The sequence below is a fragment of the Caloenas nicobarica genome, chromosome Z, assembly GCF_036013445.1.
Source record: "Caloenas nicobarica isolate bCalNic1 chromosome Z, bCalNic1.hap1, whole genome shotgun sequence".
NCBI lineage: Eukaryota > Metazoa > Chordata > Aves > Columbiformes > Columbidae > Caloenas > Caloenas nicobarica.
The window spans coordinates 107,769,450-107,793,763 of NC_088284.1; the positions used below are offsets into that span (position 1 = coordinate 107,769,450).

Consider the following 24,314-nt stretch of genomic DNA (forward strand, 5'->3'; position numbering starts at 1 on the left):
GACATTTAAAGGCAATCCCCTAACAAGAGCTGTTTCATGTGTATTAGATTCATCCTTCGCAATTAAGGGCACGAATAACAGGAAAATAAATGTCTGTTTCTTTACCACATCTCAGCTGTTCATTAGGTGGTGGAGCTGAAATCTGTGATAAGAATCAGAAGGCAGAGCCAAACTGATAAGGAGTCCAATTCTGTTGATGGAAGAAGAAAAAGAAAACTAGCTGCAATTTTTCACTCTTTCTTTCTTTAATTAAGTCTAGACTATATGTCTCGTGGAGTTTGGAAATATCTGGAAATATTTACCAAACTGCATTCTGATTGTGATGCCAATAATCGAATTAAAAGAATGAGCAGAGGATGGATTTAGGAAAGAAACGAAATCTTGGATTTGCCAATCCATGCTGCTTAGAACATCAGTGAACTTCAAAGACAGAAATGTTCTTTCTTCCCAGTTTGTAAAATTTTTTCTAGCCAGCACTTCTGTTTCCCATGAAACCAGAATTTTACATCGCTAGCACCAGAGAAGTGATGTGGATGAGAAGATTTCACTTCTTGCCCTCTGGGCTTTCCATTTAAAAAATAGAATACCCATTTCAGCCTTCAAAAGGATTTCTTCAACAAATCTCAAATTGTATAAGAAAAAAGCAACTACAGAGTTTTATGATCTCCAGTCTGAGGTTTTCATCTTCAGACTGTACACAATTTCAATCTATTCCTATATATTTTCTTTTAAAAGCCTATCTTTAATAAAATAACTGAGGCTTCAAACCTATAATGACTTCTGTATGTGTCTAACTTTCAGTTAGAGGAGAATTTCAGATGAGTATCTGCGTACTTTAAATATAGTAAAGCAGTGGCAGGATCAGAGTTTTCTGTTGGTACTTGCTAGAACAAAGAAGAAATAGCAATGGACAAAGAGTAAGCAAAAAAACCCCACACTCTGGAGGCAAGGAGTAACACAAAATGTTAATCAGATCTGCAGAAATCACTCTTCTCCCTGCTTCTTCGTTAGCTGCAGTGGCTAAAACAACACCTCGTTTTATCGCAAGTGACATTTGGGAGGAGTGTGTCTGTCGGTACGATCTGTCATCAAAGCTGACGGTGACATTTACTGTTTTTTCAAGAAAAATCATTTAAGAGCAGGTAAGCCGCTGGATCCTCTTGTTTCATACCAGAGGTGCATGTTTTGACTGTTATCTAACCAGCCTATAAATGAGCTGTTTAATTAACATGTAGACTAGGTAGTTTAGGACATTCAATTAAATTCTGAATTCAGGCATAAAAACCACTCTCTTTGATGGCTTCTTTATTTTTTTCAGCTCAGGCATACTTATTTAATTAATCAGGCAAAAAAATGTTGCGTCTAAAGTGAGCGTGTCATTATCTATTTTCCATAAAACTGGAAAAATCTCTTCAAGGATTTTTTTTTTTTAAATCTTGTAACATTAAAAAATCACAAATTCAGGTGCATTCCAACCTTTCTATTGGTAGGGCTGTATTTCTCTCACTGTTACTCGTAGCAAAATTAATTACTATGCTTAAACATGATGCTGGCTCTGCAGAGTTTACACTCCTGTCCACAGCAAAGCTGCGATTTGCAGAGACAACCCAGGTCTAAGACTTTGCAGGAGTAAATTCTACTAAGGGAAGTAGGCATCACATATAACCACAGCGGTGCAATGAGGTTATAGGGGATACTTTTTGGAGGAGGTTAAAGAAAAGGGTTAGGTCATAAAAACGTAGTAAAAGCTGTAACAGAACAAAAGATAGAAATATACTCTGAAAAAATAATGACCAAAAAATACAGATATATTTATTTTCTTAATTTTGGTGCTTGTTTACAGTTTGACACTGATTCACGCTGATGGCATTCCCCAAAAGAATGCAGATTCTACCTTTTCTTTTATATCTTGCAAGACGTGACACTAAAATCAGCAGTTTTTGGCTATTAAAATATGCATTTCCTTTCCTTCTGTAGGTCCTGATGAGTGGTCAAATTCCAAACCACTGAGCTGGATACTCTGAAATTGTAACTACCTGCAGATGGTGTCATTTAGGCATTTATTTAGGTGCACATTAGGTATTCCTAAAAATGTGATAAAAGAAAATTCCACTTATTGACGGCCTAATTTCAGAGCCCATAAGCAGCTCAAGGTGTTCCTGGAGCACAGGCCATGGCGAGGATGCTGGCTGCTGAAAGCTAAAGAATTCCAGATGTGCTGGGCCAGGGCGGCAGGACGGGGCGGGCAGGACTCCAGGCACAGAGGAGGGTGTTCATTAGGCAGGGAACAGCCCTGGATTTTGGCTTTCGTTCTTCAGATCGTATTTTAATCAATGGTTGTTGAATGTAAAACGCACAACAGGAGCAGAGCCTGGTGCCCAGGCTTGGAAACTTGGCTGTACCCAGTAGACGAAACTGTTGACTGAGGTGGACACCATCGCGCTGTCTCCTGAGAAGGTGATGAGACACCACGGAGATGACCGTCCCACAGTGCGCTGAGTGGAGCGCTGTAACTTCAGAAAGGACTTCCCAGAACAGCAGGAGATGGAGAAAGAGAGACCTGGGTCCTGCTGGACACACAGCTCCGAATCACAAAAATGCTCCTTGGCGACCTCCTCCATGATCGGCCACGTCCCTCATCCAGGTGGGCTGGTGAAACCTCTTAGAGAACACCCTCTCACTGTTCAACTCTCCTCACAACTCTTCTCAAGCTTTGTTTACATTCTGGAGTTGAGAAATTTAAATTTCATGTGGGTGGGGATGGCGCTGGATCCTTTGTGGGGATGGCACTGGATCCTTTGTGGGGATGGCGCTGGATCCTTTGTGGGGATGGCGCTGGATCCTTTGTGGGGATGGCACTGGATCCTTTGTAGGGATGGCACTGGATCCTTTGTAGGGATGGCACTGGATCCTTTGCCTGAGAGTGTGTTCCTGATGACAGAAATCTTGTCGGCCTGTTTACAACATGCTCCACAAACCCTATCAGGAGGTTTAGCAGAAGTTACTACTTCACTCTACAAGCGTCGCGTATGGCCAGGCCCAAGGTGACGGTGATATTAATAGCAGCGCAATGCTGTGTTTAAAGTGTCTGCTCAGCATTCAGAGGGAGATTCAGATGAGGGACCTCAAGGAATCCCCGTGACAAGGACAGCTGAGCTATATACTGTTTCCCAAGAGCCAGGAGAGAGGCGGATGGCTCTCACGTTCTCCCTGTCACCACTACAAATACTTCCATCCAACTGATCTCGCCGTGGCAGTGACACTCTTTTGGTCCCATGGGAGAGCATCTTCTTATGCCATTAGAAATCTCTGTTCATATCACTGAAAAGCTGGCACCCCGCTTTATACGGCGGGTTCATTACCGAGAGAGGAAAACTGCGCCTTCTCACAAGGTGGGCGTCAGGGAGCGCATGGAAGGTATACCAGAACTCTTGCTTTTTTCAGACAATAAAAATGAGGCAATTTTAATGTTGAGAATGAAGCCAAAGGGAAAAGAAAAGAAGAAAGAAGAGAGAAGAGGAGAGAGAGAGGAGAGGAGATGAGAGAAAAGAAAAAAGAAAAGAAAAGGAAAGAAGAAAAGAAGAAAAGAAAAGAAAAGGAAAGAAGAAAAGAAGAAAAGAAAAGAAAAAGGAAAGAAAAAGAAAACCCACCACCATATTTTGGTGCTGTGAATTCCACAGCATCATCATGAAGATAAAAGAAGAGATACAGAAGGAAGATAAAGAGATTAGAGTATCAGAATTATTACAAATATTGCCGGTGGCAGTGCCTGTTCCCAAGGCTGCCTGCCATTTCTCAATGGCAAGATCCAGGTTTTCAGGTTTGGTGTTTTTTCCCTGTGTGTGCTGGAAAGCTTCTAGCTATTTTTTTTTTTCCTTTAGATTCTAAGATATTCATGCTGAAGGCTTCAGCCATTTCTGCAAATGAGGTCATAGAAAACTATAAACAAAGCTGTTTTGTTGAGAAAAGAGAAATGCTGAGGTTGTTTAAGTATTGCCACAGCAGCCAAGAGCGTGCCCTTTGATACACCTACGAAAATCCAGGCTAGTTTAACCAAATTGTAAGTCTGTGAAAACCTATGGCTTGCATATAATCACTGAGTCTCCACTAGAGTCCGGCAGGGTGGGAACCGACTGGAAAGAAAGCCCGTGATTCTCATACCTAAGGCTGAGGTACATATTTTTCATGTGATATGGAAAGCAAAAACACGTTTAAAAAAATAAGAAGGCATCTGATGCTATTTTTAGAAACATTTCTCATATTATCCTAAAATCATAGAAAGAGTGCAGGTAGCACAATATTTTGATTTTTAGCAATAATCTCACAAATAGTATCTTCCTAATCATGTTTGATGCTTGCACTCAATGATCTCAAGGATCTTTTGCAACCTAAATGATTCTGTGATCTTTTCACCAGCAGAAAGAGAAGAACCATGGAAGAATGAAGAGATCACAAAATGTGAATTAGAACTCTGTATCCTTTGTTTCACAGCATGAGCATGTCCTTTTATCCCTAAGCATGAAAAATGCTTAATAATTCATATGGTCTTGATCCAGGAGAGAACCAGGAGTATTCAAAGGATTCCTTAAATGTGTTTCAAATGTAGTTTGCTTCTCATTTACAATTTGCTTGGGTTACTGTCTAATGAACCATGTTACTCCTTAATGGAGTTCCCCCTCTGAACTGGGTGCCATGCTGACAAAAGAGGTTATCGCAGGTATTGTACAGGTACAGGAGATACGCCAGAGGCACCAGGTTGCTGGAGTAAGGGAAGCTCATCAGCCTGGAGCTCGGATGAGGTTCTGAGCCCATGGAACCGCGATTTCTGGAAGAGGTTCCATCACACCTGCCTCCTGCAAGGGAAGCACAGCAGAAACCCTGGTGATGTTCAGGTGTGGTACAGCAAGACCAGGATAAATACTCTGAATCTGCTGTGCTTGGTGAACTGTTAACACCCTAACAGGCTGGTTCTCTTATAGGTAATCACATGGTTGTATAAAGGTCATGACTTATAAACTGCCATAGACTGTGGGAGAACAGGTTAAAAAAAAAGCCATGCCATCTGCTGTTATGGTTATATCAATCCCAGACGGACTGCAGCTTTCATACACTGTCTTCACTCTCTTCTACATTGTGACAAATAATATCTATTATTTTTCCTATACCATGAACTTCTCCTGTAACATCGTGCTCCCCCAGCAGTTCTGTTTTAGGAGAAACGAGGTGTGCCGAGATGGCCCTGTGCCCAGACCCTGAACAACTCTTTCTAGTGATGGGTAAGAAAATGCCAGAGTACCGGAAAGCTCTGCTGGGGGAAGTTTCTGGCCTTGTTACCTATTTTCTCTCTCTGGGGCCAGCAGGAGCAGCAAACTGAGCTCCTCAGGCCCTTCCATCGGCTTTCACCCCTTCCAGCGGCTGCCTCTGCCCTACAGCAGGGATGCCGCTGCCTCTCCTCCTCTTTAGCACTTGCTTAAAAATTTCAGCCCTGCAACGATAGCTTGAAGCCTACGAGTTTGTTTTCCTCCTTACATCATCTCTTAGTTAGAATTTAGTATAAAATTAGCTGCCCTGAAAGGAGATCCGCAGCGATAATGCTGTGACACGGCTCCGCTGCTCGCATCGGGGTTTTTCAGCCCCGAGCTGTACAGCTGGGCACAACGCTCGCTTTGAAATCCCACGCCACACACGTGATGGCTTTCATCAAAAATATTGTCTGGTGATGATGGTGCTGTGGAAAGAACGCTCCCATAGGCACACTTGCAGACCCGGGCTGGGGAGGGAGGAGACCGAGGCATTTTTTCCATTTTCATTACTGGTGTAATCTATAGGGGAATGACTGATTAGGTGGGTGGATGTTGCACCGACTATGAGACAAAACTCGGAGTTTAGAGTATTACAGGCCCTACCATGGGATCAGTGTGAAAATGGGCACATATAAGGACAGACTTAAGAACAGGTTTACACAAATGCTCTTCCCATCAGCCATTCATGAAGGATGTTCAAGGAACAGTTATTTCCAACGTGTAACGCAGTTTGTAATCTGCATAGAAGGAAACAAGGTTTAGAGAAGCATTTTACAGAACATTAATCAATTGCTACTTGAAATATTCTGTGCTAAATCGAAGTATAAGAGATGCTATGCTTGGCTTAATCCTGAAGTCAGTATGTTCGACGTGTAACTCTCCTGAGTGAGCAAAGATCAAACTTAGTGAGAAAGCAAGAACTGTGGCCAAAACTAACACAAAGACATCACTTCCAGAGGAAGAAAACATTTTAAAATATAATGGGAGGGATGGGAAACTAGACATGAAAATCAACATGGGGAAATTAAGTACAGCATACTGATGACCACAATCAAAAGGAAGGCAAATAAAAAACGAGTCAGACAAGAAAGCAAAACCAAAACACATAAATTGGGAGATACACGAGGAGATACATAAGAAAGATTGCAGGAAAGCAAAAAGTGGTAGCCTCATGCAAACTTCCATTTTCTCTACTTTTAATCTGGATTTATACCAAAAGATTAAACTTAATCTTTGCTTTGAGGTTTGAAATGAGAGCCACAAAGAGTTTCTCAATATCACTCTGCCTTTTGGGGGGTCACTGGATGCGCAGTTTGCACAAAACCAGTTAGAGAAAGGGCTGTGGGCTGGGACTGAGGATCAGGCAGAAAGTATGAGGCTGCCAAACAAACATTCTACCTACCTTTTAATTTTTTGGAGCATATATTATATTGCTTGCAGGCATGAAGATCAGTATCATAAAAGAGTTGCCACTTTCAGGGAGATATTCCAAAGGCCGGACCATGCTTTTTCAACATCAGATGCTCCCGATTTCTAGGAGAGCGTAGGGATGTGCTGCAAAGTGAAGCAAGCACAGCAGCCCAGGAATGCCACACGCGAGACCTCTGTATCATACAGAGCTATACCTCTATGTACAGTCAGATGAGAGTTTTTCAAGAATATATTAAATATTTATCAGTAAAGAAACCTTAGAAGATGCAACAATAACGTCATGATCTCTACTAGAGTGAAATATGCAATTAATAAAACACGTTGAGCATATGCTACAAAAATAGTGCTTTTTTTGGTGCCGTCACATCACCACAAGTAGCAGCTATTCTGGAGACGTCTCACTTATTCTTTTTCCCAGTGTTGCCATATACTGACCTATTCAGCATCTGCATATGCTGCTGTCAAAAGAATTTTTACTCCCACCATGGCGCTAGGATTTATATCTGACATATGTTCCTCTTCTTCCCATACTCCAGCACTTAAACTCCAGATTCATTCCTTTCTTGCTGTTTAAAAAAGGAACATATTTCTAGTGTGGCCTCATTTTTGCAAATCTTAATGGCTGCATTATTTATGCCGGAATGCTGGTAGCATGGCAGAGGCTTCAGCTTTTCTTTGCGTCTTGCTGGTTCTTTCTCCCTCCAGCCTGCAGCACAAACAAGTGCCGCTTGTGGGGAAGTCACAACCCCACAGCACCAGCCAAGTGTGATCCTGCTCTTCTCCGAGGCTTATTCTAAAGCGAGAGGAGACAGATTTAATCCACAGCTGTGTCAGCCTGGTCATCTAAGCATGTGAAAGACCAGCCCGGTTTGAGAGGGCGATAAACATCAGGTTGTCTGAATTGGCAGTTTTGACTGATGTCTTGTGACACCTAAGACCATACAAGCTGAATTTATATCTATATATCTCCTGTTCTTTTTTCCCCATGGCATTTGGAGGTTTTTGTTTCATCTTTTTTCTTTAAATAATTCAACATGTGAAAGTGAGCGCGTGTACAACCAATTTAGAAACGGCACCAGTGACGGTCACCTTGGTTGCGATTCTGCGACGGGTCTGCTTTTCTCAGCACCTCCGTAAACCCGCGAGGCTGCGGGGTGCAAGGACGGGCTGCTGCCACCGCTGCTGTGCTGGAAGCGGCTGGTTCGTCCGGGGAGGCAGCGATTCGGGCATGAAGCACATGGGAACTCCAGGAGGACTCCAGGTTTGCCCCAAGGGCTGTAAAGGAGTTGAGGTTGTACATGAAAATGTTAAACCTGTTCAGTGGGTTCCCCCACCGTGAGCAAGATTCCCAGGGTTTGGAACCAGAAGGACAATTGCCTCGTTCGTTTCCTGAGGTTAGTTTGTTAAAAAAAGAGAGACTATTTCTAGCATTAACCTTGTGATTTCATGATCAGGTGCATGAATTGGATGACTTGGGTAGCTGGAAATCCAGCGATGGTGCTAATGCAGCTTACTGCCTTAGCTCCAGCCGTGACCTTGATTTGACTTTTTAACAAATTTTATAGAGATGGAGTTTTCTTTTCAAACATGCAGCTAAGGTCGGAAATAAAATGTTAAATTCTGGGTAGTTTAGCCGGGATATTTGAAAATCACTTGGCTTTTCAGTATAATTTAAAACCTTTGTGTCCTAGACCAGTGAATTTAACAACAACCAAAAACCCCACAACAAAACAACAACAACAAACAACAAACAAATGCAGGCAAAAAACCCCCTCCCCCCCAGCCCCAAACCAACAAACAGAAAAAAAACCCCAAAACCCTCACAAAATGTACTACAAAAATGACTAGTGCTAAGAGCAAATTCGGCTCAGTTTTGCTTCTCTCTCTCCCAGTGAAAATATTCCAACAGAAGTCCAAAAGCTTCAGCATGGTGGAAAGAAAATTCCTTGTCCTTCAGGTAGCAAATGCTGCTTCAGCAACGGAAATACAAGATATCGATTATGGCAGCTTTGAGAGGTGTTGTTTTGGTTTAGATTGCTTTCGCTAAATCACAAGTCCTCCTCAGCAAAACTGGAAAAAATATATTATCTTAGACCAAAAAAATCACCTATATGAACAAAAGCAAAGGATAAGCTGATACGACTTTTGCATAGTAAGAATTTAATTTCATTTATTAAAACCAGTCGAAAGAGAGTTTTGCCGACATCTCATACAAGAACAGCGGCAGGTGAAAACCCGTCCCTGAGAGATGCCAGCGTGGGGAAGGGTTTGGGGTCTGACCCAGCTCCCACTCGCCACAAAGTGGGACAGGGAATCCGCTGCTGGCATCCAGCGCTGGGGAGAAACCGAAAAAATCAGCTCTGAAAGCAGATGGAAACCACATTCGAGAAAACAGAGTATGATTATAGAAAATAATATGTCGCTGTATCAATTCCTGGATGAATTGTTAACTTGTGGAATTTATTGCTGCAGGACATGAGTGACTCTGGTAGGACTCTGTTGAAAAGATGAAGTAGTGAAGTGGGTATTGAAGCCATCTAGTCACTACAAGTGAGATTTATTTAAAAATTATATACACCTGAAGGGTTTCAACAAAGTGTTAATTAACAAAGAGTAAATCTAGAGGGCATGTGCTTCACATGTGCGTAGTAGGCCTGTATCTAGTGGAGTCCCTCAAGGGTCAGTACTGGGACCAGTACTATTCAATATATTCATCAGCTACTTGGATAAGGGAATAGAGTGCACTGTCAGCAAGTTTGCTGCTGGCACCGAGCTGGGAGGAGCGGCTGACACACCAGAAGGCTGTGCTGCCATCCAGAGACCTGGACAGGCTGGAGAGCTGGGCGGGGAAAAATTTAATGAAATAGAACAAGGGCAAGCGTAGAGTCTTTCACCTGGGCAGGAACAACCCCAGGTTCCAGTATAGGTTGGGGAATGACCTATTAGAGAGCAGTGTAGGGGAAAGGGACCTGGGGGTCCTGGGGACAGCAGGGTGACCATGAGCCGGCACTGGGCCCTTGTGGCCAGGAAGGGCAAAGGGACCTGGGGGGGATTAGAAGGAGAGTGGTCAGTAGGTAAGAGAGGTTCTCCTGCCCCTCTGCTCTGCCCTGGTGAGACTGCATCTGGAATATGGTGTCCAGTTCTGGGCCCTTCAGTTCCAGCAGGACAGGGAACTGCTGGAGAGAGTCCAGCACAGCCACCAAGCTGCTGAAGGGAGTGGAGCATCTCCCGGGTGAGGAAAGGCTGAGGAGCTGGGGCTCTTTAGCTTAGAGAAGAGGAGACTGAGGGGTGACCTCATTCGTGGTGATCAATATGGAAAGGGTGGGTGTCAGGAGGATGGAGCCAGGCTCTTCTGGGTGACAACCAATGATAGGACAAGGGGCAATGGGTGCAAACTGGAACACAGGAGGTTCCACTTAAATACGAGAAGAAACTTGTTCCCGGTGAGGGTGGCAGAGCCTGGCCCAGGCTGCCCAGGGAGGTTGTGGAGTCTCCTCTGCAGACATTCCAACCCGCCTGGACACCTTCTGTGTAACCTCATCTGGGTGTTCCTGCTCTGGCGGGGGGATTGCGCTGGATGAGCTTGCGAGGTCCCTTCCAACCCCTGACATTCTGTGATTCTGTATTTGGTTCCTTGGGCTCACTGATTGCTGGCCGGGAATCACTGCCGGGTGCCCCATAAAGGCACTCCTGCTCTCATCTGGCAAATTTTATTCCCTGTACACACTTTCCTTATCCAGCCCAATGTGTGCGCAAGGCTTCTGGTGTGTGTGTGATGAGGAGGAAGGTGTAAGGTGCGAGGAAGATGAGAGATTGAGAAAGATGCTGCTATGTATCCCTGGGTGAAGGGGGAAGAGGCTTCCGTGGCTGACGGGGTTATGAGCAGAGGTGGTGGAGGATGTTTCTCTGCATCACCCCTAACGTGGCTTTCTCCCTACCGCAGCTCTTCGTCACTCAACAGCGATGTTTCTCCAGGGGTCTTGCCTTGTTATCTGTTTTCTCTTCCTCTCTTCCCAGGAGGACAGCTGCCGTTTGGGTGCCATTGAACAGCTTAGGCTTTCCCTGCGTTCCCTTTGTTTATTTATTTTCCACCCCTGTTGCACGATAAACATTTTCTCAAAGCATCATTGCCTGACATGAGCCTGTGCTGCGTGGTGCCGCCTGGGGCTCTGCGTTGTGAGAGGAGACAGGCACATCGCAGTGTGATTTAAAAGAAAAAAAAAAAAGGAAAAAAAGTTTAAAAGAGAAGGAAAAAAAAAGGATAAAAAAGTTTTTTAGAAAGTAAAAGAAAAAAGGCGGGGGGGAGGAAGAAAAAGAAGAAAGCGTGCTGACTTTTTAGGACCACGCTCACGGCCGATTAAGCAAACACTCGCGGTTCCCGCTGCCGAGTGCCCAGCCCAGGCCCCCCCGCGGGCGGGGAGGGAGCCGGGGGGTCCCGGGGGGGTCCCGGCCCGGCCCCGCGCTGCCCCCGCCCGCAGCGCCGCGGCACCAGGCGCCTCCCTTTCCCCGCGGCGACTCCGGTCCCGGCCCCGCCGCTCCCGCTCCTCCTCCGCTCCGCACTTTGTGTCTCGCCGCCGCTCTCAGTCAGCGGCGGGGCCGCCGCGCAGTGTCCCCGGAGCCGGGCGCGCAGCGCGGGGCGCAGCGCCCGCCGAGCCGCCGCCGCTGTCCCCCTGCATGGCGGCCGCCCCGCAGCCCTAGCCGGCCCCCGGGGCCCGGGGGAAGGCGGCGCGGGAGTCCGGCGGGCGGGGGGGAGGTTGGCCGGAGGCGGTGTCCGCGGCTCTCCCGCCGCGGCAGCATGGCGCGGGGCGGCGGGCGGCTGGAGGCCGCCGCTGCCGGCCGGAGCCGTCGCCCGCGGGGCCGGGGAGGGCTCGGCCTCCTGTGCCTGGCGCTGCTCGGGGGGCTCTGTGGGCTGGGCGCCGCCGAGGCGGAGTTCTCCATCCTGGACGAGGCGCAAGTTCTGGCTACCCAGATGAGGAAACTCGCCATCGAGGAGCTGGGGGTCGTCACCATGCAGGTACGGCCCGGCCCGCGCCTCGCCTGGTTTTCCCTACTTCCCTCCCTCCTCCTCCTCCTCCACACGCTCTTCCCGATTCCTGTTTTGCCTTTTCTTTCTTCATTCCTTCCTTTATTTCCTTCACCCATCCCGGTTCTTTTCTTCTTTGCAAACTTTCCCTCCCCCTTGCGCGGGCCGCCCGGCTCCCCTCAGCTCGGCCCCCGGCTCCCGTCAGCCCGGCCCGATCTCCTCAGCCCCCGGCTCCCCTCAGCCCAGCCCGATCTCCTCAGCCCTCGGCCCGGCTCCCCTCAGCCCGGCCCGGCTCCCCTCAGCCCCCGGCTCCCCTCAGCCCGGCCCGATCTCCTCAGCCCTCGGCCCGGCTCCCCTCAGCCCGGCCCGGCTCCCCTCAGCCCCCGGCTCCCCTCAGCCCGGCCCGATCTCCTCAGCCCCCGGCTCGGTCCCCTCAGCCCTCTCCCCTCAGCCCGGCCCGGTCCCCTCAGCCCCCGGCTCGGTCCCCTCAGCCCTCTCCCCTCAGCCCGGCCCGGTCCCCTCAGCCCCCGGCCCGGTCCCCTCAGCCCTCTCCCCTCAGCCCCCGGCCCGGTCCCCTCAGCCCCGGTTCCCCTCAGCCCCCGGCCCGGTCCCCTCAGCCCCGGTTCCCCTCAGCCCCCGGCCCGCTTCCCCTCAGCCCCGGTTCCCCTCAGCCCCGCTCCCTCCAGCCCCCGGCTCGGGCGGGCGGGCAGGAGCGGAGCGGGGGGAGCACGGGCAGACTCCTGTTTTATTTATAATTTACACAATAGAAACAGGCAGAAAACGCCCTCCGGCGTCCCGAAGGCCGGTGTTCGCAAGGGTGGCCGAGCCCGGGGCGGCTGCGGGGCTCGGGCTGGGTGCAGAGCTGCATCCAGCCCTCAGCCTGCCAGGGAGCTGGCAGGGAGCTGAGTCCAGTCCTGCCCGAAAACGCTCGGATCGGGATAAAGAAAACGTTTCCCGGCCTGAGAGTGCGTTGGGACAAGTTTATTCAGATGCTGTAATTCATTTCAAGGTTGGGGTGAAGGCGGTGATAAGAAGCTGTTTGCATCTCGGCCTTCGAGGTTGCATCTTGATGGGGTGTTGTGTGTAGGGACTGGTCGGACTGGCAGGGTGTGCTGGGACCTGCGGTACAGCCATCGGCTACCGGCCCGCTCTGGGGGGGAAAAGTGAAATCAGATCCCAAGCGGCTTTCGGGGGAAGGTATGGTCAGTAGCAAATGCAGTTTTAAAAGCCTCCCAAATTGAAAAGGAGACACTTTCATAGGATCAGCAGGGGTCTCTACCCAAATGGCCTTTTATCTTCTCTAAACTGGCTTCATTCTCTCACCTCTGAAACATCATTGTGCTGACCGGCCTCCTAGGGCTGCGTTTTGTCCGAGAAAACAGTGAGCTGTCTCTTGTCCTTGATGCTGAGAAGACGTGGATTTAAATGACTTCGCTTAACAAGGTAGATTATTGATGTACTGAATTCAAGGAAGTCACTTTTTTTCCTATGCTGTGCATACACATGCATGGATTTGCCCTCAAAAGATATGAGCATGAACCTGTGAACAGTGGAGTCTGTGGTTAATGCAAATTAAGTCAGTATAATTGTATTGCTAAATCTGTTTCTGGTATTAAAAAAAGTATATAATACAATAATCTCAACACATATTGTTCTTAAAAGAGCAGCTCATAAAAACATACATGGTTACCTTGTGAAATACACCAGCCAGCTGTAGGATGAGCCGGGTTTTCTTTCCAACAATTGTACCGATTATATGAAGTCAGGAACAATCTGGATGCTGGTGCACAGGGATGCAAATAGTGTTAAAACTGTGTTTACAATTAGTTGGATATTTAAGGCCCCAAAGTAATTTAATGCGGTGAAACTGGTAGTTAAGCCCTTTTCATACTGAGCTCTATTTTTATATGCCTAATATTTTGGCTGCCTTAACTCCCATCCAGCTAATGCGCAGCCTGTCCTTTGCTCTCCCCGTAACATTGTTACAGCTGTTTAAGATTAAAAACCGGTGGGAACAAACCTCCCCTGATCTTAGAAGCTTCTTTGCTGACTTCCGACAGTAGAACAAAAAATGTTATGACATGTGTCACTGCAGCCCATGCTTCTCGTTTGATTTTAGGGCAGAAATTTCCTAAGCTCGCTCGTGGTTGGGTGTAGCTGTTGCGGAGTTACCCTTTCCTCTGCCCGTGCGGGGCTGTTGGCGAGCGGCGGTGGGTTGTCTGTGCCGCAGGACCATTGGCACAGCCGGGGTGCTTGGGGTGGTGCAAACAAGTGCTCCCCGTGGTGAGGCTGTGGCCGGGCACAACGGAGGGATGGGAGGATTTTGGAAGAAGAGCGAGAGCGCTTTTGGGCTTTAATTGGATATAAGTCTAGGGGTGTTGTCCTGGGTTTAGAGGGCGATGCGGAGGCAGGCCCCAAATCGGGATGTAGCGAGAGGAAGTTGCGGTAGTGAGAGGAAGGATTAATAACCAGCCATTTAGGACCTGCGGTTTTCTTTAGTTTCATAGATTGTAGAGGAGGAGGCGGAAGGATTTAATGGTTCCCTTGCGTGCTCTCGTCCTGCTTTGGTCCTTGGCTGCTGTGGCTCCCACACCTGCAAATCCTGGTAATAGGCAGGAGGTGGTGTCACCAGCCGCTGGAGTGGGACGTAACTGGGAGAGGGCTTTGGAGGAAGGGTTAGGTTTGTGCTGGAGGTGGGGAGGGAGCATCCAATGAGTGAAGGAGCAGGTGGAAATGCTTAAATAGAGTGAAGGTGAGAGGTTGGTTTTGGGTGTGCCTTGAGTCTGGAAAAGAGGAAATTCTAGATGGAGCCCCCATAAATGCAGGAGGCGGGATGAGATGGAGCCTCCAGAGCGGACACTAGAGGAGCAATGGAAGAGGTAAGAGGAGAACCATGAAATTTCTGAGCCTTAAATGCCTGTGTAACAAATACAGAAGTTGTGAGATAGAAAATAAATGAAATTTCTGCTGGCAGCCATCAGTGCTATAAATGAGATCCGTCTCCTCCGTGTCTCTTCCTCTGATACGTTCTTCTTCTACCAGTATTTCATGTAATTAGCCCAACGGCAATAAGGACTTAGTGTTTTTTAATCTAATCGCAGTATTTTGCTTTGAGAGGAGTAAGGTGCATGTACATCTGCATTGTAATGTAGGCTGAAGCTATAGGAAGAACAGGGATGAGAGAGATTTCTGATGCCAGCATCAGTCAGACAATTGGTTTTGGCACTTGCAGCTTTCTATTTATAGATATTTGCATGAATACACTATCTGACTGTTACCTTTAAGTAATGCTTTGTTTTCTCGCCCGTCTAAGTGCTCTGATTTCATATATAAATTTATTCCTTGAGTGGTGCTGTATAGAGAAACTGAGGATAATGTAGGTGACAAGTCATGAGATTCACTGAACATATTGGACAGCAGTTTGGCAGTTTCTTGTTTAAGGTTCAAATTAGAATATGCACACTTGTGTCACACGAGGTATTCACTTAGTGAGAACATGTGTTGTGCGCTGCAGTGCAGAAGGACGTGTGGGTTCCTGGGTGTCTGTGTGTTACTGTCCGGGGTGTTATACCTCTGGGAGTGGCTGAATATAGAAAGTTCATTAATCGTCTGACTTCCTCTGTTGCACCAATTAATTATTGTTCACGCTCTGTTTGACAGTTCTATCAAACCCGCGGGTAATGACATAGCTGCATCTTAATATCGCCTGTATTTCCTTCTATGCATCAGGGAATGGGGTGGTGTGTACATGCAGATGCTTGCACCTTTATTTTCCCTGAGCAGTAGAGATGATCAATTCACTGTTCTCCCCAAAGTTCGTCAATGCTTCTTCCAAATTAACCAGGAGCAGCTGCGCCGCTATCTCTTACTCTTCCCGCTCCTTCCTGTGGGACAGAGGGTGCTGTCCTGTGACAGCGGCCGGAGGAGAAGCCGCTGGTTCGTGCGGGGATGCTGTACCTGCAGCAGGACCCAGGTATGGTACCTACAGTCACCCATAACCCATTATCTTCTTTTTTTTGTTAGCTAGAGCGTGTGTTGACAGTGTCCATATTGTTACAGGGAGTAGCTTTTGGCAGCAGGCTGCATCCTTGGAAGACAAGGTGCAATCACGTCTCCGCTTGCCAGCCTCAGCAGCCGTGTTACTTGTCATTACTCAGTAGAATTCATCTTAAATAGCCCAGTGTCATAATTTACAAAGCACTGGAGCTTGGTGAGTGAGTGGCTCACATGATAGTCCTGTAATATATTCTCCTGGGCAGAGCTGACACTCAGCAGTAATTAAAAGCTAAGTGCCCCTTTATACTAAAATTATAACTAAATTGGTGGTTGTGCCATGACCTGGGCTGCTGGTGGAGTTTCACCATCCCTGTTACATTCTTCGCCTGATCCTGGTTGAAATTACAGAGTAGGTGGTTGGTTAAAACAACTGAAATTCTTTGGTTGGGAGGTGAAGGCAGGAGAAGAATAAATCGGAACTTTGGTGAGCATTTTGTTTGGTTTTGGCAAGGTTTATCCCTCTAAATCTGCATGGGGCATCCGAGGTGAGGACTGTTTTTTGATAGCATGGGGCAGGGTAACATCTCCGCCTCCAAAATGGAGATATAATACTTGCAGGGAGAGTTGAAAGGATTAAGCAATGCTTTGAAGATGAAAAGCATTGTTAAGTGCTTCTATAACTTTCAAAACGCATGTTGATGTTTCTAGCCAGATAGTAATGAAAGTTACAGGCCCAGAGGGCCTTGAATATTTTTGACACCAGCTCTGCCCTCATAATCCTTTACACTTACTCCATGAAGGAAGCACAGCCCTTTCTCATTGTCTGCTACTGGTCTTGGAGGTTGGAAGTTTAAAAAAGAAAAAAGGCATTTTGACCCTGAAAACAGCAGTTTACTTGTCATTTTTCTCCTCTGTGTGGTTGTGGTGTTTTTTCTTTATTTTCATATTAATACTTGCTCAGGTGATGTAGTGATGTGTAAAATAATAAACAGCATAGTACAAGCTTCTCCAGGTTGATTAGCAAACGCATTATTTATTTATTTTACTAATAACTTGTGTGGCTATATGTTTCTCAAGAACAGATTGTGCGCAGACGAGAGTGACACGGACATGGAGATGTCTGGGGTTTTATAGGGGGAGGATGCTGTAACACCATTGTTCTGAAAAATCTACGTTCTTTGAAGATTTCTGGGTGATGGCAAAGAGTTGCAGTCACCAGAACTGTCCATTTATTTAATCTCTTCGAAAATGGACACTGACAAAATACATTTTTTTTTTCCTAATGGGATGATCTGCTGGCTAATGACAGTAGATGTATGCTTTAGAAGAGATAAATCCCATTTTGAGCGCACTGCAGACCAGTTGTAACGCCAGAGCTGTGGTTCTCCATCTCCGCAATCAAGGGCTTCACACATTTCCCTGGTTCTTTCTATGGATGTTTACAAATAAATCTGTTGGTGCCTACTAGGTGCTTGTGCAGCAAGTGATATACAGCACCCCAAGTTCTCCAGCGCCGGGTCTGAAACCTGGACCTCTCTGGAGCCTCAGGCAACTGACAGCACAGAAAACCACTTCCTTTTTTTTTTCGATCTATTTTCAGGTTGTTTCCAGCTTGTGAAGCTGAAATAAAATAGAAAAATGTAAGTAAGGAAGGCTGATAAATGTTTGACTATATATATATATATTTTAAATTAGTATTTGGCTGTAGTGCTCACTTTAGTAATAATTACAGAGTAGAAACCAGTGGAGTAAAACCTCATCTGTTTTACATGATTATGCCTTGGTTTGAGTCCAGCTCCAGCAGCCTTTTTCGAGGCTTTCTGAAAGCCCAAGACTGCAGCAGTTTTTTTATCCTGTTCCACACAGATTCTTTCTTTTCTGGTGTGAAACATTTCAAAACAGATAGAGAGAGATCCTGGTAGAAGGGCAGTGAAAATGGCTGCGCAGAGGAGACCCAATCTGAATTTTTAATTAGGCTTTGAGTTGTTTCTTCAAAGTGTTGGGATGTTGTTAGTGATGTAAGTCTTGTTGCATTAACGAAGACTGACATTTCACTTCAAACAGGGAAAATGCAGCTGTCCTGTGCAGATAAAAGTTGCTGAGTGTGGTGCAGCAAGGTGGGGCGGCAGATTATCAGGTGTCCCCTGCACAGTTGTGACCAAAGACCCTGCCAGTTGTGGCGGGGACTGGAGGGTTTATTAGCAGCAAAAAAAAATCCAAGTACTCTGTGAAGCCTTTGGGAATCTTCTCAGCTGTGGCAGGGCTGATAACACGTATGTTAAGAAAAGAGAAAAAGTAAATACAGTGTGTATTAGCCCACTTCTTTTCTTGGCTTAATTCAGCAGAGGAGGAGCGGCTGGTGCCTGATGATCTGAACGTGGCAGAGAAGCTGCTCTGCTACCAGTAGCTTGGCCAGGCAACGGTGAGAAAAAATGTAATGCTTATTGTCAAAATCGAGTGCTTTTCATTCTTTAAGACAGAAAGCCAAGATATACTTGAGATTGGAAGTAAATGTGAAGTATTACAAGATTTTTTTGTGTGTGTGTATCAGTTATTATTTTATGTCTGTGGACAAAAGGAAGTATGAAGTAATAACAGATTTTTTTTGTTGTTGTTTAACTATTATGGTTTTCCGTTCATCAATTTTTGGTGAGGAATTCACGAAGAAATGATTGGAGCCTTGTCCATTCTTGTGTGGAAAAGCCCAGCTCTACGGAATTATCCCAAATTTCTGTATGTCCTTTGCCAGGACGCTGCATAGTTTGGACTGCTCTGGGTTGGGGTGTGTGAGCCTGACTCTCCGTGAAGCCTTCGAATGGCAACGCTTCCCAGGTCAGAGCTCATGGGGTTTCACCGGGGACTTCTGCAAGGGTTGAATAGTGTCCCAGGAATGATTTATTTGCATGTTGTTGAACAGGAAAATATTCACTTTTTTTTCTTTCTTCTGTATATGGATAATATAGCTTAAAAATCAAAATTTAGGTAACTTATTTAACGTATCAGCCTTTGTTTTGTACGTCACAAATTCTGTGATGGTTTTGACTAATGAATACGCTACGTCTTCCTGTACTGTAGGCTTAATGCAGAATAAAGTATAAAATTATATACTGCATTTGGCAGTCATTGCTTGCCTGTAGTTTATTGTTCAGTAGCATGCAATGTAAATGAAATCTAAAAGTATATCCTTATGCTTTCTTTTCCATGCAAAACAGAGTTTAATAACGTTGATACTTACCCAGTCTCTGTCGTGAAGGCCTTTTCTGATATAAAATAGAGTGCATGCTAAGTCATTGCTTGAATCTTGCGTTATGTGTGTTCTTCCCTGGTATGGATTTCTGTATTATACTATATGTCTAATTTAGCAGAGAAAATCTGAGTTGACTTTTGAAATAATCGTGGTGCCACAAGTAATTTCAAATACTCATTTCCAACCCCATTAAAAGTTTTAATGGAGTCACTTTTATCAACTGCCTGTAAGGCAGAGTCTCCTAGGTGATTTTGCAAAAGTGTATTTGCACAATTACGATGACTAGTAAAAACAAACTATTACGTCTCCCTTTACCAGTTCCTCAGCAAGAAGCAGCTGATAAAACCAGCTTGTCACTAGTGCCATTCCCCTTTGAGCACACGCTTTTGCTCAACTTCATGTTTTGAAGCTGCAACCGTTCTACTAGTTGAACAGAAAAGCCCTCACACCTTTTTGAGGAACTTTCAGCATTTCTGCGGAGCTCTGTGGCTGGTGCTCCCTGTCCGGTTTTGGCCATCTTTTGCACATGCTCCTGCGATGCAATAGGAATTTTTGGCTATACTTAACGATTGTCACAGGTGGGAATGAGGCCAGGGAAAAAGGCTTTAAAATAGACACATCTGGAAGTTGCTAGGAAGGTTTCTAGAAGCTGGAATGCCTTAAGCAGAATTTCTTGTGCACTCACCCTGGGAGGGTTATGGGAATATTTTTGTGTCACTTTTTGTGGATTTCAGGCCAGATTGCATGTGAAGGTTTAAGTTCAGCTTTCAGGTGAGGATACGGTGGTACCACACCAAAGGGCTGGGATGCTCCTGCGACCTCCCTGTCTCTGGTTCAGTCCCTGCTGCTCTCCCTTTCAGCAAAGGAAGTATTAGAAATATTTTCTCTTGGGCTGTACCTCCACCTCAGAAGTCAGAGCAAACAAAACCTGGAGAGGTGTTTGTGGTGATGAGGTGGAGAGGAGCAGGGATGGACTCCCAAAAATAGCTATAGTGGGAGCCTGTTTGCCTGGAGCAAGTCCAGGCTCTGAGCCAAGGCTGGAAAGGGCTCAGCAGCCCTTGGGAAGGTCGCACTGAGAGCCAGGAGGGCTCTTCACCTCTTATTTGTTGGAAAATAAACTAATACCTTTCAGTACTTAAAAGCGGTCTATAAGAAAGATGGGGATAGACTTCTTAGCAGGGCCTGTTGTGATAGGATAAGGGGTGATGGTTTGAAACTAAAGGAGGGAGAGTCAGGCTGGACAGGAGGAAGAAATTGTTGGCCCTGAGGGTGGTGAGAGCCTGGCCCAGGTTGGCCAGAGAGGTGGTGGCTGAACCATCCCTGGAGACATCCCAGGCCAGGCTGGACGGGGCTCTGAGCAACCTGAGCTGGTGCAGATGTCCCTGCTCATGGCAGGGGGGGCGCTGGGGGACCTGGGGAGGGCCCTTCCACCCAAATTATTCTATGAAAGCCCAAATCCTTGGCAGAGACTGGTTGTGTTTGGCTTGCACTAGTACTGTTTTGCCTTGAAACAGCAAGGAAGAGAAAAAAGAATTGTGTGATGCTTTCCAAGGTGAAGTGGATGCTGCGATGTTGTACGTGCTGGCAATCAGCAGGTGAGGAGCGCTTTTTAGGAATATTCCATGACAGCTGTCTTGGTATGGCTACAGAGGCGTGTGCTGTGTGGGAGCAAAATTAAGTTTGCTTGATGTGTTTGCTTTCAGTGGTAGCCTGAAAATCAGCATGTAGGTAAATGCTGATGGAAGATTGGCACAGAAGAATGTAATTTTCTGGATATTTTTATTGTTTTGTTCATAGTCAGGGAACTAGCACATTATTTCCTCTTGGTTTTTTTCTGCTACAGAAATCATATGGAGTTCCCGGCTTTTGACTTTGGATACCTAAACACCATTTGGAGGAAAAGAAAGAAGCAGGATCTCTCGTTGTTGAAAGGCGTGTAAAATGGAGCAGTAAAGGCCAGTTAAACTCAGTGGATCATTGGTTTCAGTTCAGTGTTTTGTTAGCAGTGGGGACTGGGGCGGGTGCGTGGTCTGCAGGTTCAGCTTCCAGCAGCCGGCACGGTCAAACCCTCGTGGAGTGAGAGAGGCCAAACCAAGACTTTAGAGGCAGAATTTTTGTGTTGCATGAAAGATGTATGAAGGATAAAATAAAAGGATATTTAATTTGGGGATAATACATTTTACAATTTTGACAATGAAAGGATATTTAATTTAAATATGCTACAGCTGCAGCCTAGGTAGTTGGACTTCCTTGAGCATATTGCTTGCCCAAAAAAACATGTGTAATGTGAATTTCTTAGTTGTCTTTCATTTATTTTGCCAGTGGCTATTGAGGACTGTCAGGTGTTATGTGGGATTTATTCCCTTGGTCCAGCTTGGTGGAATTCAGCTGCAGGAAACAACTTACAGGGAAAACTGTGCTTTCTGGGGCAGGTAGGAAGACAGGAATAAGCACTGAGGGTGGCTCGTTTGTCACATTATCCAGCAGTGATCAAGTATCTGTTTCTAAACTATGTTTCAAAGTTAGATTAAACTTAGAAAATGTTATTCCTGGAAACATAGTCTCTTGTGTCTCGCTTGTAGGAAGTCCCGATTTAAAAACAAAAATTGAAATACATTGCAGGAAGAGGATGAAAATTGCAAACTTCTCAATGTTTTTTAGTTTTAGATTAGCTTCACCAATATGAAGGTGGCAAATATAAAGCTAATATCGCTTACGTAGCCTACCTTCTCCTGTGAGTAACTGCTCAGTAGTTTAATTCGGGGGAAAAAAATGAAGTCTCTTTTTCACTTTTTATTTTTGAGCGATATTTATAATATTCTGGCTCTTCCTTTTGAATTCTGCTGCTGTTGTATTTTGTGTAGCCCTGCATGGTTTCAGTAGCTGCTCTGAGGGTTATGCTTGATGGTCTTGAAGTCGTTAAAATTGCTCAGCTGTGGATTGAGCTGTTCTTGGTGAAGGCACCTGAGCTGTGCTGAACTCGCTGCTGGGACTGCGGGATTTTATTCTGAAAGTTGTGTTCAGTTTTTAACATTTTACATATTAATGTACTAATGATACTGTATTTCCATTAAAACTACTGGATGCAAAGCCAAAATTAAAATAGCGCCAACTTTACCATACTAGTCGATAAGTAGCTTGATAGAAATTGCCATTTATTTCTGTTTGGTAAGAAATTGAATCTGTTGAATTTTAAAATACTTACGTGACATCGCGGTGAATCAGTGTAATTTTGCCTCCCCCTTCATATTTATTTATTTATTCAGTAAGTTGTTGACTGTAAGTCTAGAAATACATTTAAAAAAATACATTTTTGGTAATTGCAACCTCAGACTTTTCAAATGCCGCTTTTTCATACGAATCCGAGAATAGAAAGTCAGCCTCCAAAAATAAATGAAACCCAACATACATCGCCATGGTTTTCAGAGCTTGGAATGGCGGATTTCTCTTTGGGGAGCAGAGGTGCAGCAGCTATTTTGGGAAGGGAAGAAGACTTGGAGTCGGGACAAAATGAATGCAGACCTGTTATGTGAAGGCTTGTTTGAAAAGTAAGACCTGCTGAGTGTGCTCTCTGCTTCCAGTGTGTCGTCGGGATGATTTATTAGAGCCTGAAAATTCATGCTAAAGGGAAAGAAAAACCAAATAGCTAGAAAGGGATGATGCAGTCATTAAAAATGTTAGTAGAGAAATGCATTGTTTTGGGATCCTTTGGAAATGTGATGAAAGCTGTTGCGCCCTCCGAGCCAAGTTAGATGAGCTGCTTTGCTAGATGAGCATCTAGTGTAGGTCAGGCTTATTCTGGGCTTTTAACCTGTTCTTTATTAATCCACATCTTGGTGCGGCTTTGATACCAAAAAGTGTTATTGCGTGTTTGAGGCCTTTGACCCCAAACCTTGACTCATAGGGGCTTCCATGAAGTTGTTCTTCAGGTTCTCTCGTGCAGACCGAAGGTGCAGCGGAGCTGGGTTTCTGCTGCCTTCCAGCATCACTCCACCGCCTCCTGAGCTCTCACTGAATCAGAGAATGCTTGTTTTGTGTCGTTCTTGCCATTCGCTGTCTCCTTCCTTTCCAGTACCGCCAGTGTGCTGGAAGCGATTTCCCTGCCTATCAGCGTGGGTCGAGCCCTGAGCCCTCCTCCGCATGATGGTATGGCAGAGACACCTCTCCAGTCAGCACAAGAAATAGTACACATTTTTGCATATATATATATAATTTTTGCATATATTTTGCATACATATATATATAGATAATAACACGAAATAACATGAAATTTTGTGCTTGATGGAAGATAGGCCTGAGGGGCTGGCAAGGAGCCGGGTGGGTGCTTTGCTCTGTGAATGTGCAGACCTGCAGCTCTGCAGAGCACCCTCTGCGTGACAAAACCCAGCAGTTCTGCAACCGGCTGCGCTTCCTCTGTGTCCGCAACAAAGAGCGGGGCTGGGGTTTTGCTGGGAGATGACATTTCATTTTAATGCTGAAAACAGATTAGTGGCCTTTTCGGGATTCTTGCTCTGAAATGAGGTTAGAGCCAGTGTTAGCGTCGGGCCCTAAGTCTGATTGCCTGCGTGTCCAAAAATATATTTAAAATATTAAAACCTTGCTATAGCAAGTCTGTGGGCTGGCGGTGTGGCTGGCTGCAGATCCTGCAAAGGCCGGAATGTGAAGCTGGCGTACGGCCATACCCACACTGGTGAGGACTGTCAACTTGTGGCCTTGCTTTGATGCAGAAAGAAAAAAAGACAGATTTTTAGATTTTTTTTTTTTGCCTTTCGGTGGACAGAAAATGACTTACTTCCTTGCAGGGCGGGTAGGAATTTATATCTACCTTAGTTATTCAAAATCTTGGGAGATTCTGAACCCCTGTGGGCAAAGGAAAGTGAGGAAAACGATGTAGAAAGGGGTTTAACTCTAAGAGAGAGAACTGATAAAGTGGCTGTTTACTGCTCTGGTTTGGATGAGAGCAGGAGCAAATCCTCAGGAATGGCAGCTCACCGGTTCGTCCTGACAGCACGATGGAAGAGCAGGATCCGATCAAACTCTTCTTGAACCCTCCTGTTGCCAGCCCACGGGAGTGGAGGTGCTGCTGTCCTCTGAGCATCTGCTTTTGGTGCAGCTTCACCGTCAGGGCTCGAACCGGCCTTTCCGTTTTATCCCTGAATGATGCCGAATGCGGAGTGGTCGTGGTCTGAGGTGCCTACGTGTTGCCAAAAAAAGAAATGAAAGCATTAAAATGTACAAAGTGCACCTTTGGCTGTCGTTGCGGGTACCAGACCTATTTGAGTATTACTGTAGAGGAGTTGTGAAGCATTCCCAG

At 45.8% G+C, this 24,314-nt stretch overlaps 1 protein-coding gene across 1 annotated transcript in view; it reads left to right on the forward strand.

Moving 5' to 3' along the window:
* Window positions 1–11,316: 11,316 nt before the first annotated feature.
* The window catches only part of CACHD1 (cache domain containing 1), a 104,232-nt gene continuing 91,234 nt past the window's right edge, over window positions 11,317–24,314 (forward strand). The window contains exon 1 of the mRNA XM_065655746.1: window positions 11,317–11,748. Coding sequence (XP_065511818.1) covers window positions 11,530–11,748 — 219 coding nt within the window. The 5' untranslated portion in view covers window positions 11,317–11,529. The remainder of the gene's footprint in view (window positions 11,749–24,314) is intronic.